This window comes from Dermacentor variabilis, chromosome 5 (genome assembly GCF_050947875.1).
Source record: "Dermacentor variabilis isolate Ectoservices chromosome 5, ASM5094787v1, whole genome shotgun sequence".
Taxonomy (NCBI): domain Eukaryota; kingdom Metazoa; phylum Arthropoda; class Arachnida; order Ixodida; family Ixodidae; genus Dermacentor; species Dermacentor variabilis.
In genome coordinates this window covers 145,405,468-145,425,006 of record NC_134572.1, presented here as the reverse complement: position 1 = coordinate 145,425,006, position 19,539 = coordinate 145,405,468, and the positions used below count along the sequence as shown (strand labels likewise).

Here is a 19,539-nt window from a genome sequence, read left to right as displayed (position 1 = left end):
GATGGTCGTTGTGCTGCTCAGCATACAGTCAACTGCATAGCTTCGCTGCTGGCCTCCGTTGTCGCGATCCCACCGCTGCCACCAGTTGTTGGGAACTCAGCGCTGACGCCCGTTGTTGCACCTGGGTCGCAAGCCCCAAGGGTAGCGTTGGCCTGGCGGCCTGGGGCACAACTGGAAGCATCCGAAGGTCCCGGCAAAGCATGAGTCGACTGGTAACAGAACAACTTGTTTATTCTAGCATCGTAAAAGAGCGGGCGGTCAGGTCGACCGAAGTGGAGAGACGGGAGAGCACGTAACTCAACTGAAGAAATCGGAGCCTCTCTCTTGGCGTCCGGGGGCAGCTGCTTTTATACTCTCGCAGTTGAGGGCAAGAAGGAATGCCTCTATAGACGCGCACGTGACTGTGCCGCTCGGGAACGTTGGGATGAGTAGGTGGCGCATCCGCCGGGCCGGCGCCGCTCGGGGACGTTGGGAAGAGTAGGTGACGCATCCGCCGGGCCGGCGCCGCTCGGGAACGTTGGGAAGAGTAGGTGACGCATCCGCCGGGCCGGCGCCGCTCGGGCACGTTGGGACGAGTAGGTGACGCATCCGCCGGGCCGGCGCCGATCAGACCTCCTCGCCTCACAGTTGGGGGAGCTCCTCTCCCCGGCTGCCGCGCTTTGACAAGCGTGGGCACCAACATGCACACACACACACACGCACACCGAAGACACGTGGCATTGGAACATGCCTGGACGCGCTTGGCGGGGAGGCGTAGCGGCGGCGCCGAACGGGCCAAAATGTCTGCCGCTTTGAACGAAGCCCCAGCGTCCGTTGCATCCGCGCCGGCTATACCGCGCGTCGTAGGCGAAACGTAACAGAGCCCATAATTGGCATCGCTGTAAAGAAATGGCCGTCCTAGATGAGATAAAAAACGTGGGGCAGAAATATCGGCGGAAACTAACCAGCTAGCCCAGTAAGAAGACGCAAACTGGCCTAAGGGCACTGTTATTCGGTAATGGAAGGTTGTTTCCTGTGCACGTGGCACACATTTAGCACCTGGATGATCCTGCCGGTGGCCTCCTCCGTGAAGCGGGAGCTGGCGACATCAGCTTCCAGGGTGCCTTCGGTCACGTGCAGTGCTTCGAACACGAGCACGCCGGGCAACACGTTGCGGAAGACTGCGCCGCTACCTCGGACCGTCGATGGAACGAGGTGACGTCGCTGGACGGCAGGCAACGCCGGCAGCGATCCACCGGCTGGGGCAGCAGCCGCAGCAACTGGATGGGCTTGCGACTCGCTTTCGGAACGACGCGTCTGTGCCTGGCTCGGTCCAGAGGACGATGAGCTGTGTCGATTGTAATTAAGGATAGATGTACAAGGCACGCAAGGAAGCTCACAAAAGTATTTTACAGGCGACAGCCGTTGTCTTGCACCACAGCGCTGTCCGCGTGCTCACCCATCTGCTTCTCGCCAACAAGCAGCTGTCTTTCAACAGTTACAACCGACACCTTTACAATTCGCCTCTTTTCTATTCTTTCTTCCAGGCCTCCTCCTCTCATTCTCGCACGTGGTCTAACAATACAGGCTCATTCCCTCCAATCTACAGACTATAGAATTACTTTAGAGTTATCAGTCCTTAAAGACATCATGGTAACATAAATGTGGACACTTTATGTGATCTATCGTGGTCGAACACCAGCGAAGCATCAGCCCGGGACCAACTTTCCACACGGGGACGAATGTCCTTTAAACCGAGTTCTTCGCAACCTTCGCATTCGTGGCACAGTTCTACATATGCGAACGTGCTGTGCAGTGCTGCATACAGGGCGAGCCAGAGAGTATGATGAAATGAGAACCATATTGAAATAGCGCGCCACGGGACGGCACAACAGATAGGAAGACGAACCCAACCGCAAACTAACAAGTGATTTTATTGAAGACAGACCCACAGGTATCATCCACAAGCTGCGTAGTCGCACCGTTACAAGGTAAAATGCCAACAACGTCGTATACGAGATCCCCCTATCCTGCGGGAAGTATGCATCGGTCAGACGCCCGGGGCGATGCATCAATGACCGACTCCGGGAGAGGGCAAGAAATCTAGCTGATAAGGAAAGTATGCACCTTGCTGACCATCGCAGTAGCTGCCCCACTTGTGAACCACGCTTGCGTCGCGTGAAAATCCTAGGCAAGAGCAAGCAAAAAACCGCTCGTGAAACGTTCGAGGCATTTTTTATCGGAAAAGCAGGTGAGGATCGTGTAAGGGTAACATGGATGGCACTGTACAATGTAGAAATGCAATTCCTTTCACGCCTGGTTTAATCACTTCCTGTTTAACTAATCCACTTTTCCTTGTAAAGGTGCACCCAAGGTAAGTATACCTGGTAGCGAAGCTTCCATAGGAGTCTATACGTTCAAAACATGGCGGTCCATCGGCGCCTCATGGGGCTTAGCGCCATCTGTATGCGGTGGGAACACTTCCGGCGGAAGAAAAAATAATGTGACGCCATGTCCGTTAAAAGCAGAAGTGACGTCATTTTGTTTTCGAAGGCGCGAAATTAGTTTTGTTGTCTTGCCTTTGGAGTTATATATTCAAATGCCCCGCCATTCGACTTGATGGGCGTTTCGAGCTTTCAGCGTAGAAAGCGATGCAGTAAAAGGCCAGCCGTACGGTTGTCGAAATCGCATCCCTGCACAGAACATACTTTCTTTGGAGGCCGACGAAAGCTTTAGGTGTAGAGTGCTGATGCTATTGTCGGATGCCAAGCCCGTCGGCCAGCGCAGTCGCACGAAAACAACTACACAATTATCTCGCGTTCGTAACTCACTACTTTTGACTGAACAGATTAAGAAGCGACGAAGCTAGCCGCGTCACCAAATTCAGACAAACTTCTACAAGCAAGAAAGCGCAAACTGTGAGGGGGGTGTATTTCAACAGGGGAACTTTACGAGTGCGTCTTTCTGCCCATTTCAAGACGTGCATTGCATTGCGAGCGATAGTGGCGTCAGCGCCCCCTGTAGCGATGGGCGCTGAAAAGAAATGCATTTATTAATAATAGTAAAACTAAATAAACTTCTATTTTCTTAACTCGTCACGAATATATAAAATTGACTAGGAATCTTATTTTCGTTGAATGAATCTAAGTGTATCTCGCTTGAATTTAAAAAAATGCATTTTTCTTTCCCAGTGCTTGTTCTCTCCAAACATAGTCGCGCTTCAACCGCTGCTGCCATAGCCGCCCCATGCGCATCTCGGTGACAATCTGTACTGAACCGCTTTTCGCCCGAAGCTTGGCGACCTATTTGAATCGATCTTGATGCACCTGCGCAGCTTGCGAATATATGTACCTGTGGCCCTGCCTTCAATAAAATCAGTTGTTAGTTTGCGGCTGTGTTCGTCTCCCTTTCTGTTGTGCCGTCCCGTTGTACGCTAAAGCAAGATGGTCCTCACGTCAAAATACCAACTATCCCTGCATTCAACTCTTTTAAAGCACGATGAAGTTTTGTCGAGGTGGAACGTCATCCACCCCCACTTGCCGATATCGCTCTCTCTACAGCAGACAAACTCGTCGGATGCTCACCCGGCGACAGAGCTGTCCAGCGGCGGTGGTTGCTGCTGGTCGTCGTACGTTGGCGCAGGTCGCACGGCTGGCTCGGCGTGGAATAGAAACTCGCCGAAGACGCCCTCGTGCGAGCTGTCATCGGAGTCGTCGCCCGGTCGGATGAGCTCCAGCTTGAAGTACACAATGACAGAGTCCGGGGGCAGCAGGTCGCGCACACAGTCCACCACTGGGCACGCAGAGACAGACACGCACGCATAGTGCGATTGCGCACGCTGTTTTGTAACTTACAGCTTCATAGTATAATTGGTAGGCCGACCAAGTACCCCTACCGGGTGGGACACAATACCTGCATGCCCCAATGTTCCTGTGTGTACTCGCAGAGGTCACATACAAGAACACTGTCTTTTACTGTAAACCCTCAGTACAGCATAAAGCACGTAGTTCATTGTGTAACAGGAGGCCCATTAAAGAGCTAAAGCGCCATCAACTGTTACTGCGAACGAGCAGTCACCCACACGTGCCTTCGGTTTTTTTTAATATTGGGTCTTAAAAGAACGCTTATACAAAATTTAAAACTCGAGATGTTTACGTTCGACTTCCGTGCATACGTAGGTTGTTCTGATATAATATTAGTGAATAACATTGCCAAGAACGTATTTCAACATGGTTTTACTGTCAGCGGGGGTGACTGATCTAAAACTGCAGCACCTCAAGACATCGTCATCAAAAATAACGTGTTCAGTGGCTCCTCGGGCTCTCGGTAAAGCATTGCCCGCTCCATGAGTATTGCTGACCTCATACATCTGGATACTATGGTTGACGGTGATACTTGTGCGAAGTACGACGGGCTAGACGCTGCTTCATAGCTTCCGTGTAGTAATGGCCATCTGCACGCGGCTGGACAAACGGCACATCTTACGCCCTATGTTTACGAACTACTGCACCAAACCGATTTCCGAGAAGTTGAGACAGGATGTGGCATTAGCTCGAGTGCAATACCAAGAACAACCTGAAGGCAGCGTCTGACGGTAGGGCTTGATGGCACCAGCTCGCTTTCAGCATCGATTTAAAGGGACACTAAAGCGATATATTGTCACGTGGTGGTGACGTTGAAGAACACAGCAGCGATACTGTGAAAGACAAAACTAACTTTTATTGGGCGAACCTGCGCCTTCAAAAACAGGTTACACTTATAGCACAACGATAGCGGCGAACACGGTCGGCGATCGTCGAAAATCTGCTCAACGGGCCAAGCGCGTCGGCTTTTATACATCAATCGTCGAATGTTCCAGACTAATTGTTGGGACCCGCGTGCCTTCCACAAAGTTCTACACCATTCGCCACAGGTGATGAAATCAGACAACATAAGGTTCGGCGACAACAGACAGGGGATAGAAGCATCGATAACTTTCCAGAAACTTAGGATACATGCAGACGCGTCCCGCGCCGCGCGATAACATTTGTTCGGCAGCGAAGCGTGGTGGCCCGATAAAGTACACGTGTCATTACCCCCCTCTCAAAAAGCATCGACCCGATGCTGCAAACAAACGAAATAAAGAAAAGCACTCGTACCAAAGAAAACAACAAAATAAGGAAGTTCGTCAGCGTCCGTAAAAGGGTTTAAGGCGCACCACGTGGACCACTTCAGATCGTGCGCGATGCCGCTGTGAATGCGAAATGCTGTCTGGCACGACCTCATAATCCAGTGCGCCAATACGTCGAATGACCTTGTAGGGTCCGAAATAGCGTCTCAGTAGTTTCTCACTGAGTCCTCGTCGGCGTATCGGGGTTCAAACCCAAACACGGTCGCCTTGCTGGTACTCGACGAAGCGTCGTCGGAGGTTGTAGTGTCGGCTGTCGGTCCTCTGCTGGTCCTTGATCCGCAGGCGGGCGAGCTGTCGAGCTTCCTCGGCGCGCTGGAGGTAGGTAGCGACTTCAAGATTTTTTTCCTCGTCAGTGACGTGCGGTAGCATGGCGTCGAGCGTCGTCGTCGGGTTCCTACCATAAACCAGCTTAAATGGCGTGATCTGTGTTGTTTCTTGCACCACCGTGTTGTAAGCGAATGTTACGTGCGGCAGCACCGCGTCCCACATCTTGTGCTCGACGTCGACGTACATTGCTAGCATGTCGGCGAGGGTATTGTTCAGGCGCTCCGTGAGACCATTCGTCTGCGGATGGTAGGCATTTGTCGTCCTGTGACTTGTCTGGCTGTATTGCAGAAGGGCTTGCGTGAGCTCTGCAGTAAAAGCCGTTCCTCTGTCGGTGATGAGGATTTCTGGAGCACCATGTCGTAGCAGGGTGTTCTCGACGATAAATTTCGCCACTTCGGCTGCGCTGCCTTTCGGTAGAGCTTTAGTTTTAGCGAATCGGGTGAGATAGTCCGTCACCACGACGATCCACTTATTTCCGGAAGTTGATGTCGGAAACGGTCCGAACAAGTCCATCCCGATCTGCTGAAAAGGTCGGTAAGGAGGCTTGATCGGCTGTAGTAATCCCGCTGGCCTTGTCGGTGGTGTCTTGCGTCGCTGACAGTCTCGGCATGTCTTGACGTAACGGGCAACATCGGCGGTTATGTGCGGCCAATATGACCTTTCTTGTATCCTCAATAGCGTCCGGGAGAAACCGAGGTGCCCAGTGGTCGGATCGTCATGTAAGGCGTGCAGTACTTCTGGACGCAGCGCCGACGGAACAACAAGAAGGTAGTGGCGCGGACTGGTGAGAAGTTCTTCACGAGTAGGTTGTTTTGAAGCGTGAACGACGACAATCCACGGTTAAATGCCCTAGGGACAAAGTCGGCGTGCCCTTCCAAATACTCGACTAGGGCTTTTAGCTCCGGGTCTCCTTGTTGCTGTTCGGCGAAGTCTTCCGCGCTTATTCCAAGGAAGGCGTCGTCATCCTCGTCATCTTGCGGCGGCCGGTGAATGGGGGCGCGTGATAGGCAATCGGCATCTGAGTGTTTTCGTGCTGACTTGTATGTTACAGTGATGTCGTATTCTTGTAGTCTGAGGCTCCACCATGCCAACCGTCCCGAAGGGTCCTTTAAGTTGGCTAGCCAACACAACGCGTGATGGTCACTGACCACTTTGAATGACCTGCCGTATAGGTAAGGGCGAAATTTTGCTGTAGCCCAAACGATGGCGAGGCATTCCTTTTCGACTGCAGAATAATTGCCTTCCGCTTTTGACAACGACCGGCTAGCGTAAGCTATCACGTGTTCATGTCCATCTTTTCTCTGGACTAGGACGGCACCGAGGCCTAGGCTACTGGCGCCAGTGTGTATTTCGGCATCGGCGTGCTCGTCGAAGTGCGCAAGTACGGGCGGCGACTGCATGCGTCGTTTGAGTTCTTGAAATGCGTCGGCCTACGGCGTTTCCCACTTCAACTCGACGTCACATTTAGGTAGCTGTGTCAGTGGCTCAGCGATGCGTGAAAAGTCCTTGACAAATCGCCTGTAGTAGGCACACATGCCAAGAAATCTACGCACTGCCTTCTTGTCGATTGGCTGCGGGAACTTTGTGATGGCAGCTGTCTTCTGCAGGTCGGGGGCGGACTCCAGACTTGCTGATGACGTGGCCTAGGAACAGGAGCTCATCGTAAGTGAAGCGGCCCTGTTCTGCCTTCAGAGTGAGCCCTGATGACTTCTAGTACTGTTGCAAGCCGCCTAAAGTGATCGCCGAAATTTCAGGCGAAGACAACGACGTCATCCAAGTAAACGAGACAGGTCTGCCACTTTAATCCTGCTAAAACCGTGTCGATCACGCGCTGGAACGTTGCAGGTGCCGAGCACAGTCCAAATGGCATAACCTTGAACTCGTAGAGGCCATCTGGGGTGATGAAAGCGGTCTTTTCGCGATCTCTTACGTCGGCTTCTATTTGCCAATAGCCAGACTTGAGGTCCATCGACAAGAAGTATTTAGCGTTGCAGAGCCGTCCAGTGCGTCGTCTATCCGTGGGAGGGAGTATATGTCCTTCTTCGTTATCTTGTTCAGACGACGATAATCGACGCAGAAACGTAGGGTTCCGTCCTTTTTCTTCACCAGGACAACAGGGGATGCCCACGGGCTTTTCGACGGCTGGATAATGTCGTCGCACAGCATTTCGTCGACTTGTTCTCTTATAGCTTCACGTTCTCGTGGTGAAACTCGGTAAGGGCTCTGGCGGAGTGGTCGAGCACACTCTTCTGTTATTATGCGATGCTTTGCGACTGGTGTTTGTCGAATCCTCGATGACGTCAAAAAGCAGCCTCTGTATCGTCGGAGCAGACTTCTGAGCTGCTGTTGCTTAATCACGGGGATACTTGGATTAATGTCATAGTCTGGTTCGAGAACCATGGTCGTCGGGGTAGATGCGGCGGAATCCGAGAGGACAAACGCATTACTGGTTTCCAGAATTTCCTCGATGTATGCGATCGTCGTGCCCTTGTTGATGTGCTTGAACTCCTGGCTGAAGTTCCTCAGCAACACTTCACTTTTCCCTCCTTGCAGTCGAGCGATCCCTCTTGCGACGCGAATTTCGCGGTCTAGCAGTAGGCGTTGCTCGCCTTCGATGACGCCTTCTACGTCAGCGGGTGTTTCAGTGCCGACCGAAATAATAATGCTGGAGCGAGGCGGGATGCTCACTTGATCTTTGAGCATACTCAAGGCGTGGTGACTGCGAGGGCTCTCCGGCGGTATCGCTTTATCTTCCGACAGCGTTATTGACTTCGACTTCAGGTCGATGATTGCGCCGTGTTGGTTCAGGAAGTCCATACCGAGAAAGACGTCTCGTGGACACTGTTGGAGGATAACGAAGGTAGCAGGGTAAGCCCGGTCATGAATGGTTATTCTTGCCGTGCAGATTCCAGTCGGTGTGATGAGGTGTCCTCCAGCGGTCCGAATTTGAGGACCTTCCCATGCGGTCATAACTTTCTTCAACTGGGCGGCGATGTGTCCACTCATTACGGAGTAATCAGCCCCTGTGTCTACTAAGGCAGTAACTGCGTGGCCGTCGAAAAGCACGTCGACGTCGGTGGTTCTTTGTCTGGCGTTGCAGTGAGGTCCTGGCGTCGGATCACGGCTGTGTCGTGTTAACTGAAGTTGTAACGTCGCGTCGTCAAGTCATCTTTCGTCCGTGTAGTCTTGGCTGCCTGACTTCGTCGGGACGGCGGCGTGTCGTTATTATGTCGTCGAGATGGTCTCTTCATCGTCTTCGTCGGCGGCGAAGGATCTCCGTCCGTTCGACGAACAGCAAGCGCATCTCCATCGGTTGCTGCTTTTAGTTTTCCGGATATGGTCTCGTAGAGCGGCCCCGGGCTGGGCCGGTGTATGGTCGGCGCTGCGGCGAAAGGTAGCGGCCTGGTGACGGCGAACGGGACGGTCGTCGAGGGCTCCACTGAGTGGCGGCGAGGTAATCAGCGATATCGCGAGGTCGTTCGCCAATCTAAGGTCGCGACGCGTTAACGGCGAACCCTCAGAGTCCCATCTCCCGGTATGGACATCGGCGGTAGATGTGCCCGGCTTCTCCGCAGTGACAGCAAAGCGGACGGTGGTCGGGGGCGCGCCAAACGTCAGTCTTCCTTGGAATGCCGCGTGGGGTGACGGGTTGGCGTGCTGGTGGCGGGGGTGGACGACGGAACTGTGTCGTCACTGGGCCCTGCCGTGGGCGCGGAGGAGGAACGTGACGGCGGGCTACAGCGGCGTATGTCATCGCTTGCAGCTGAGGCTGCGGCGATTCAGGGGCTACTATGAGTTGTTGGAGCTCCTCACGTACGATGTCGGCAATCGAAGCCACTTGAGGCTGTGATGACGGGAGCAGCTTCTGTAGTTCCTCCCGCACGACCGCTCGGATAGTCTCGCGCAGGTCTTCGGTGGCCAGTGACTGAACTCCGGCGTAGCTTGTCGAGTTCGTGCGGCGGTTGAATTGCCGGTTCCGCATTTCCAGTGTCTTCTCGATGCTAGTGGCCTCGCGAAGAAACTCGTCGACAGTCTTCGGTGGGCTTCATACCATACCGGCGAAAAGTTCCTCCTTTACACCACGCATCAGTAGCCGGACTTTCTTTTCCTCGGACATTTTTGGGTCGGCGTGGTGGAATAGGCGGCTCATTTCTTCTGTAAAAATCGCGGTGGTCTCATTAGTCAGCTGCACTCGGGTTTCTAGTAGTGCTTGGGCTCGTTCTCGGCGTACGACGCTTGTGAATATCTGCAGGAAGCCGCTTCGGGAAAGGTCCCAGGTCGTTAATGTGGCTTCTCTGTTCTCGAACCACGTTTTGGCAGCATCTTCCAATGCGAAGAAGACATGTCGCAGTTTGTCGTCGCTGTTCCAGCTGTTAAATGCAGCGACTCTCTCATACGTCTCGAGCCAAGTTTGCGGGTCCTCGAATGTTGAACCGCGGAACGTCGGTGGCTCCCTGGGCTGCTGCAGCGCGATGGGGGACGCTGGGGCTGCCATTGGGGTTGCCTTGACCCCAATCTTCCTGGTCTTCTCACTTAGAAGTTCGTGCTCCGGGGGCAGCTGTTGAAGACGGCGGCTTGCTCGATGGTCCGGGACTACGTTGGTGTTCTCTTTGCGGTCCGGGCTTGGATCATGGCTTGTCGGGGGCGTCCGGTACATGAACAAAAAGCACCTCTACCAGATGTCACGTGGTGGTGACGTTGTAGAACACAGTAGCAATACTGTGAAAGACAAAACTAACTTTTATTGCGTGAACCTGTGCCCACAAAAACAGGCTACACTTGTAGCACAACGATATAGTGGCGAACATGGTCGGCGATCGTCGAAAATCTGCTCAACGGGTCAAGCGCGCCAGCTTTTACACATCAATCATGTCGAATGTTCCGGACTAATCGTTTGGACCCGCGTGCCTTTCACAAAGTTATACACCATTCGCCTCAGGGGATGAAATCAGATAACATAAGGTTCGGCGACAACATACAACGGATAGAAGCATCGATAACTTTCCAGAAACATCGGATATATGCAGGCGCGTCCCGCACTGTGCGATAACATTTGTTAGGCGGCGAAACGTGGTCACCCGATAAAGTACACGTGTCAACATTTAGTTAAGCTTTATTAGCATATTTGATTTGAAATTTGTTACAGCGCTAACACATGCATCCACAAAGTAACAAGAACGAGAGACAGGCGCTGACTGTCAACGGAATTTTATTAACAGAAGACGGATACCTTATATAAGGGCAAAGGCAGAAAAGAACTGGAAGGGAGTGATACAATCGGGAAAAAAATGACATTGCGCATCGATGAAAGCACGTGCCAATAATCAAAGGAAACAGACACAGAAAAAATAAAAAACTGGAAAAAAAGGCAAGGGATACAAACAGATAATCCAATCAGTAAGTGGTCGCTTCCAAAAATTGAAGCTCTGCAGCAAAAAGCGATACGGAGGGGGTGCTTACGCACTTGCTGCCATATTTCTTTATGTGGAACGCTTCCAAACTGACACGCGCCGTCGTGTCTGCGATCTTACCGAGAATCTTAGTCTCTCCCGATCGAGCCTCGCAACCTCTGCATTTAATTACCTGCGCGACCAAAATGTACGTACTGGCCCTTTCAATCATTTAAATTTCGGGCATGTTCGCCCAAGCGCTCATTAATGCAGCGGCCGGTTTGGCCGACATAACCTTCCCACACTTCAAGGGAATGGCGTACGCCCCTCCTGTGAAACACTTGATGAACGGCTTCTCATGTATGCACCAAATCAAGTATGCACCAACTCGCCCAGAAAGAAGTTGTAATGAATTAGCACATTAGTTTTCTGCGATAGCAATACGGCCAGTCTTTCACCAAGATGAACTGCGGTAAGAACAGAAATATCGAAACAACAATAACGACACCTGGCAGCACCGGCCTTAACATTCTCGCATCATCCCACCGTGACTCGCATTTTGAAAGCGTCTGCTCTCCGGTTTAGCCTCTTGTTTATTGAATAAGGATGATCACGTTAATGCATCGTAAAGACGCCCCAAATCCCTATCCACACAGGCTAGACTGTTCCTCGACTCTGCGCATCCACCTCGGCTAAAGAAACTGAAGACAGCGCCACTCCTCGACGCTAGTGCTGCTCTTGTACTGCGACAGTAGTGCGACACTAGTGCTGCTACTCACTGCTCTTCTGTCAAAGTCCGCAGCAATTCTTAAAAAAAGCGTAGGGTCTTACTTTGTCGGGGCGTGGCATTGCGCGGAACTCTCTGTGGAACGAAAGAGTGTCCAGTGGAGGATCATTTGAGAATACGGAGGTTAGCCTATAGCAAGCTGATATAACTTTTACTGTGCCATCAAACGGCCTAAAGAGGTGAAGATACATTGAAATTCGTGCCGTTGACTTAGCGGCGCTCAAGTTTCAGCGCGAAGTTCGAGAAGGGATCGTTTAACTTCCAACCCTTTTCAGCCAAACGAGATTTGTAAAGAATACCTTACGAGTTTATAAAATATGTATTGTCGATTTCTAATGACCCTACAGTAAGGCATCAACGTGACGCTGCGTTGCTTTCTTGTGGCTTTCCGCGGAAAGCTGCTGGCCTGTTCACTGTGCACGCTTACCACTCCCGTCCTCATCCAGGTCAGCGTGATAGGACAGGAACACAAGCGATGGACGCATGCCCGCCAGGCGTGCGATGTTGCGGTAGCGAGCGAACTCCGAGCGCAGGATCTCCGCGCATGCGTGAGGCCTGTCCGGCGCTGTCTCCGGGCTCGGGTGCTCCGATTCCTGCACGCGCGAATGCGCACTCGCTGAAATGGCCGGCACTGCAACAACGAGTCACTTCTCAGAGTCGGTGTAAAGTGGTAAAAGCAACTGTCTAACCAGCAACAGTTTTCATCGTAAAGGCAGCAGTTTTCCGCAACCTTTCGCGATGACATCTATGCTCGATGAAGCCGCCGGTGAGCAGGTTCACTTGTCGCATCGCTGCAGTTGGGTGACAGGCAAACAGAAACGCCGGCGCAGAGAACGCGCGTGCGACTTAAGAAGCAACCGTTGACCTTATGTCAGCTCCTTTTTTTCTTTCTTGTCCTCGTTGAAAAAAACGTCACGTTATTAAAGCTTTAGTCAGGAACAGAAGGGCGCTGACTGACCAAGGCTTCAATTTCGCAATCTCAGCATGTGCGTTAAGGTCAACAGTTAAAGAAAAGAATCTGAATATTTTAAACGGTGCCAGCTGAGAAAAAAGCAATTTTCGGTGGCGGAAATCTGTCTTCTCATGATTTTGGGGGCAGAGAATGTCTGTCTTGTCGGGTAATCCACCTGAAAAGTCTTAACAGCTCTGCATATGTAGCATACCTGACATACGTCCAAATATGTTACGTAGTCTTCACTAAAGCAGTGAAATTAGTACTAAATGGTCAATTTTGGACTGCGCCAACGCACTTGCGACTCATCCCCTGGCACCTGCTGAAGTGCATGCTATTAACATTTCAGTAGAAAGAGTGGTGCCAGTCACAGCTTCTTTCTTTTTTTTTCTTCTCTTAGAAGAGCTGTATAAAGGGCAAGAGTAATAAAATATAATAATGACCATCGTCATTAATTATTTGTCTTTGTGTTCTCCTTCATACGCTTTTATTCACGCGCGTGCTCATCTGGACAGAACTGCTACTACTGCTTTGACACATTAAATTGTTTAGCTCGGTATTAAATCACGGATAATGAATATTCAATTCAGAGAGCTCGGCTACAGAAGAATGCGCATCGTTCTCTCATTTCTTTATCGCTTCACGCCTATATAAAATATTCGCACAATTTGAGCGAAAAGCGGCTGTGCGTGGACAAGCTGTAGTCATGATCATCTTGGCAAAATATTATTAGTTACTGCGGAAAATTCAACCAAAAGCCAGCGCTCGGTCTTTAGCCACGATAGAGCCTGCAGTCTCACCACCAACTGATAAACCATTACTGGTGACGTCGCAAAGTCTGCAGTGGGGAAGTGCCCTGCTATTTTTCGCACGAAGCCAAGCGCAAGCCGGCTATATATATGACAGCGGAGAGGCAGTGCGCGAATATTCTGGCCGGTAGTGTGAAAAAAGAAAAAAGAAAGAACGCTAATGTGATGCGAAACTCACACAAAAGCATCATTCTCCATCGAAAACGGTAGGTCAAGATGCTCGTTGGTGCCGAAGAGCACGTGGGAGCCGGATAAGTGTACGCATGCGCGCGCGCGTCTGCACGTGTGCGAGTGCGTGCGTGTGTGCTGTGCAATTCTGTTGCGACTGCACTTTTTTTCAAAAATCCTTAGACTAACATTCCTCTGCGATCTTCTTTGAACTGTTTAAACACAACAGAAATTTTCTGCTGCGCTTCTTTTCTGGTCTAAGCCTGCCCAAAGCTTCGAAGCCACTGCCCTTATTGGCCGTACTTGTCCATCCCCGCACAACTTTCGCCGCTTTCAAGGACCACAGAATGAGAGGTACCAGCAAGTTTCTCGTGGACATGAGCTTTTGACCACTACACGTTCTACGAGAACCCCGTAACACGGCATCGCGCAAAAGCTCGTTTCGAGAACCGCTATAGCATCGAAACGTTTTTGAAAGACTACAAGTGTCACTGAAGCGTTATCTTTTCTGCACGGCTCCAAGATGGTTGAGTAAAGCTTTTGGCAGGAAGTTATCGTATGCACCCTTACCATGGTTGATACGATAAAGAATTAGTTAGCCACCGCAAGTACAAAAGCATTAACTGACCGGTGAACAGCAGATGGAGACGGAGATCAGCTTCTTCCTCAGAAGAGCGAGTGCGACCGACTGCCACAGCCGGTTCACCTCAGCACACGTGAAGAGCTCCTCGATGTCCAGGTAATCGAACACGCTCTCCACCACGAAGTCGTTGCCGAAGAAGTCGCTCACGTCCGCCACAGAATCAGGCTGTTGGTCGCAAGCGGACATCGCTTTGTTGGCTGGGGACGCAGCCATCCACGGGGCCCGGGAAAGGATGCGCGAGCATTCGGCACGTTCTTATTCTCTTCTTTTTCTTCTTATTCTTATTCTTCTTCGAGAGTGCAACTCCCCGAGACTCACGGAGGAAGCTTCAATCAGGCGGTTTTCTTGGAGTCAGTTAGATTTCGTTGTACGATGGCGCATGCCCACAGCGGGTGATTGGCCTCGATTTGAGTGATATTAGGAAGACGCTGGTAGTATTTAAATTGCTCTCAGAAAAAATATTTGCTACTTCGTCGTTCCCGCCGACATGGGTCATGGACATGGACATGGGTAGATGCGGGACTCGGTAGGTGCCGCTGTTCCATGAAACACGTTAACGCCGAGATGGAGCACTATGTATTGTTGCGTACTCCAGGATAGCGTATCGTACTGCTCCCAAGTTGTAGTGACGCCTGCCTATTGAAGCTCGACCGACGTTACAATTGGGTAGCGTGGCGTTGTCGGCGGGCTGTAGGCATCCGGTAGACCATGGCGACCAAGCAAAGGAGAGAAGATTTCTAGTGCGAAACTTGCACGGTTTATTCAAAGGTTAACGAAAATGTGGAGAAGAGAATGAAGGGATCTAAAGTACACTTCGGAGCCCCTTAAATAGGCTCTCTAGAATAGTGGGAGGGATCTTGCTTCCGTCGCCGTCACGTGACCGGCACAGAAAGTCTGCTGCAAGGAGGAGGCAGTCCCGCCTCCTGGAATTGTAGACGCTTGTCCCTCTCTTTTGCGCGTTGCTGGTTCGTGGAAGTTCTCCTGTAGACTTTGGCCGTTCGAGGAAAGAGTCCCTCTAAAGTCGCACACACACACACACGCACACACACACACACACACACACAGAAACACACAAAAGAGGCCTGTAAACACTGCGGGGCTTCCGCCAGACCGGCAGACACTCGAAACGGTCATGGCGAATTAGGAAGTTACGCTTCATTTCGACGAAGAAGGTCGCGTGAGAGAAATTCCTTTCTGCACGTGGTGCGGGACGCCAACCGTAGCAGGAGCAGTCACGCATCGTTTCTACGAGGCATGGTGAGAGAAGGTCGGGTGAAATCCCTTTCTGCACGTGGTGCCAGACGCCAACCGTAACAGTATGTATCAGTTCGTCTGTGCAGGTCTTCAATGAAACTCTTTGACATAATGTCTAACCATCTTTAACCCGTTAACATGCTTATATAGGGTACTCCACGCAATTTCCGGGGGCTATCTACGCTTTTATAAATCTAGGTTTGTATCTAACCGTTTTCCCGCCTATTTGGGTCCCTCGGCAGGCAGTGGTCGAATGGTGGGCTCATCGTGCTCCTGTGCCCAGGGAACAGGGTTCGAAACCAACCATCAGGCCAACTTGGGTGATTGAGTATGTGGCAGTGTGTACGTACGTGAGGCTCTTCAACGAAGCTCTTTCCCTAGAACATAGGTCACTGTATACGAGACCGGGTAGTTACCGCTCTTCGATGAAACTCCTTGACGCCGGCTTGGAGCATTGGGCATGTGCCACCCTGCCTGTGCTGGTCTTCAGGGAACCTCTCTGATGCCAACTTGTGTCACTGGGTATGTGCGAGGCGTGTGCCGATATTCAGTGAATGTCTTTGATGCTAACTTGAGTAACTAGGTATGCACCACTGTGAATGGGACACTCTACAATGGCGAACAATATCATTTAACTTAATTCGATGCTCAGCGGAATCAAGCCCGCGTCACAAGGGTTCAAGGACATCGACCCGACGCATTAGCACGCCGCACCATGAATGCACTGGGTATCTGCCACTTTTTATTGGAATTCTTGCCAAGTTGGGTCACTGAGTAGGTGTCACTGAGTGAGGCAAACGAAGGAACAATTCTCATCATCAGCATCATCAAAAAACATTTATTGGTCTCTGCAGGATCTTTTGTTGTAGCCCATCAGGTTCTTCCAGGACGCCCTTGACTGGGTTTAGCATGGGTTCTTTGTCCAGGGCTTCAACAACCTCAGCTGCCCTGCTTGCTTCTTACGCGAGACCAATTTAGTCCTCGCAGCGGTCGCTGGCCAGCAGTGCCTCTCATTGCTCCGGACTTGGATTTATCATTTTTGTGGACGGCTGTCGCTCGCAGGCCCCGGTGCGCCACGCGCGGAATTCTCGACAGAGCCACTAGAGTTTCAGCCTGGGAGTTGGTGCGTGGGATCTCGTGTGTGCTATGGCTTCAGGCATGGTGTGCTATTCCGCCTTCCTGGCACATGCACACTTTCAAGGCACACTTGACGTGCTGCACGCGCTGTTTTGTTTCGCATTCTTACTCTTCACTTGAAACAGGGAAATTACTGCACTACTTCTGCTTCTCAGACGCACTCTTGCGTAATTAAAAAGTCATTCTTTGGTAGGTCACAATTCTTTGACCACACAATTCTGAATGCCTGGAATCGTAAGCCTCCGTTTTCTCCTACGATCTGCTATGAATTACTACAGTCAAGCATACGCGGAGCTGAAATAATTGTTGTGGTGCGAGGCCGGTCGCATTCGGCTATTTGTCACGTAGTAGTAACGGTGAATAATACAGTGGCAAAATTGTCAATAACGAAATTAACTTTTTATTGGGCGAATTTGTGCCCACAAAAGGAAGTTATGTTCAAAGCACAGCGACAGCGATCTTGAAAGGGTGGAAGTGCCAGGAGGGCGGAAATACCACACCATGCCTGAAGCCATAGCACACACGAGATCCCACGCACCAACTCCCAGGCTGAAACGCTAGTGGCTCTGTCGAGAATTCCGCGCGTGGCGCACCGGTGCCTGCGAGCGACAGTCGGCGATCGTCGAAATCTGATGTACCGGTCAAGCACTTCGGCTTTTATACACTAGCCATCGAAGGTTCCAAAGTAATCGGTGGTGCCCACGTGTCTTCCAGAAAGTTTTGCACAATTCGCGTCGCACATACAGTCAGATTACACGAGCTTCGGTGACAACAAAGAGCAGAAGGAACCATCTATAACATTCGAGAAACTTCCGATACATACGGGCGCGTCCCGCACTGAGCAATAATATTTGTTAGAGGGTGAAAAGAGGGCACCCGAAAAAGATACACAAGTGCACTTGTCAATGCCCCCTTCCCAGAAAGCATTCTCCCGATGCTACAAACGTAGCAGGAGAGCAAAAAACGAAAGGATACCTATTAAACAAAACAACAAAGAGACAAAGTCCAATGCAATGCAGCCCATAGAAAGAAAGTCCAAAGTTAAGCTATGCAAAGTCCCAAACTTCGTTAGCACTGGTAGAAAGTCTTAAGTCGCACAACAGGGACTATTTCAGGTCGTGAGCGGCGCCGCTGTGATAGCGAAATTCGCTTCGTCGGTGACGTGCGGCAACATGGCGTCTAGAGCCGTCGTCGGGTTCCGGCCGTAAACAAGCTTGAACGGCGTGATCTATGTTATTTCTCGTACCGCCGTGTTCTAAGCGAACGTTGGGTACGGTAGGACGGCATACCAGGTCTTGTGTTGGACGTCGACGTACATTGTTAGCATGTCGGTGAGGGTCTTATTCAGGCGCGTAGTAGGCAGCGGGTAGTAAGCAGTTGTCCTCCTGTGGCTCATCTGGCTGTATTGCAGAACGGCTTGGGTGAGCTCCGCTGTAAAGGCCTTTCCTCTGTCGGTGATGAGGATTTCTGGGGCACCATGTCACAGCAGGATGTCCTCGACGAAGAATTTCGCCACTTTGGTGGCGCTAGCTTTCGGCAGAGCTTTGGTTTCAACGATGCGGCTGAAGTAGTCCATCGCCATGACGATCCACTTGTTTCCAGATGTTGACGTCGGAAAGGGTCACAACAAGTCCGTCCTGATCCGCAAAAACAGTCGGCAAGCAGGCGTGATCGGGCGTAGTAATCCCAATGGCCATGTCCATGGTGTCTTGCATCACTGTCAGTCTCGGAATGTCTTGACGTAACGGGCGACGTCGGTGGACAGGCGCGGCCAGTAATACTTTCCTGTATCTTAGATACCTTCCGGAAAAATCCGAAGTGCCCAGAGGTCGGATCGTGATGTACGACGTGCAGTACTTCTGGACGCAGCGCTGAGGGAACAAGAAGAAGGTAGTTGGCGCGGACTCGTGAGTTTTTCTTTACGAGTAGGATGTTTTGAAGCCAGAACGAAGACAATCCTCGCTTAGATGCCCTGGGGACAACGTCGGTGTTCCCTGCCAAATACTTGATGAGGCTTTTTAGCTCCGGGTCTGCACGTTGCTGTTCAGCGAAATTTTCCGTGCTTATTACAAGGAAGAAGTCGTCGTCCTCGTCATCTTGCGTCCACCCCCATGGCGGGTCAATGGGGGTGCGTGATAGACAATGGCCTTCAGAGTATTTTCGTCCGGACTTGTAGATTACACTGATGCCATATTATTGCAGCTTAAGGCTGCACCGTGCCAGCCGGCCGGAAGGGTCCTTTAAGTTAGCTTACAAACGCAACGCGTGATGGTCGCTGACGACTTTTAATGACCTGCCATATAGGTAAGGGCAGAATTTTATTACAGCCCAAATGATGAAGAGGCATTGCTTTTCGAATGTAGAGTAATTGCCTTCTGCTTTTGACAGCGACCGGCCAGCGTAAGCAATGGCCCTTTCAAATCAGCCTTTCCTTCGGACTAGGCAGGCGCCCAGGCATAAGCTACATGCGTCGGTGCGGATTTCGACGTAGGCGTCTTCGTCGAAGTAAGCAGTGCTCGCTTCGGTGGTGACTGCCGGCGCTGTTTAGCCTCTTGGAAGGCTTCGGTTTGCGGCACTTGCCAATTCAAATTGACGCCCGATTTCGTAAGAAAGGTTAATGGCTCGACAAAGCGCGAAACTTTATTGTTGAAGCGCCTGTAACAGGCACAAAAGCGAAGGAATTTGCGCACACCCTTGTCGGTGGGCGGTGGAAAGTTAACAATGGCGGATGTCTTCAGCGGATCAGGCCGTACTCCACATTTGGTGTTGACGTGGCCCAAAAACAGAATTTTGTCGTAAGCGAAGCGGTACTTTTCCGGCTTCGGAGTAAGCCGCGATGGCTTGATGGTCTCTAGTACTGTCCCAAGGCGCCTAAGTTGATCGTCGAAATTGCCGGTGAAGACAACATCCTATAAGTATACGA

At 51.3% G+C, this 19,539-nt stretch overlaps 1 protein-coding gene across 1 annotated transcript in view; it reads right to left on the bottom strand.

Moving 5' to 3' along the window:
* Positions 1–14,411, bottom strand: part of LOC142583660 (uncharacterized) — a 30,174-nt gene extending 15,763 nt beyond the window's left edge. The window contains exons 1-4 of the mRNA XM_075694153.1: positions 14,211–14,411; positions 12,081–12,246; positions 3,564–3,771; positions 1,039–1,327 (exon numbers count right to left, since the gene is read on the bottom strand). Coding sequence (XP_075550268.1) covers positions 1,039–1,327; positions 3,564–3,771; positions 12,081–12,246; positions 14,211–14,411 — 864 coding nt within the window. The remainder of the gene's footprint in view (positions 1–1,038; positions 1,328–3,563; positions 3,772–12,080; positions 12,247–14,210) is intronic.
* Positions 14,412–19,539: the final 5,128 nt, after the last annotated feature.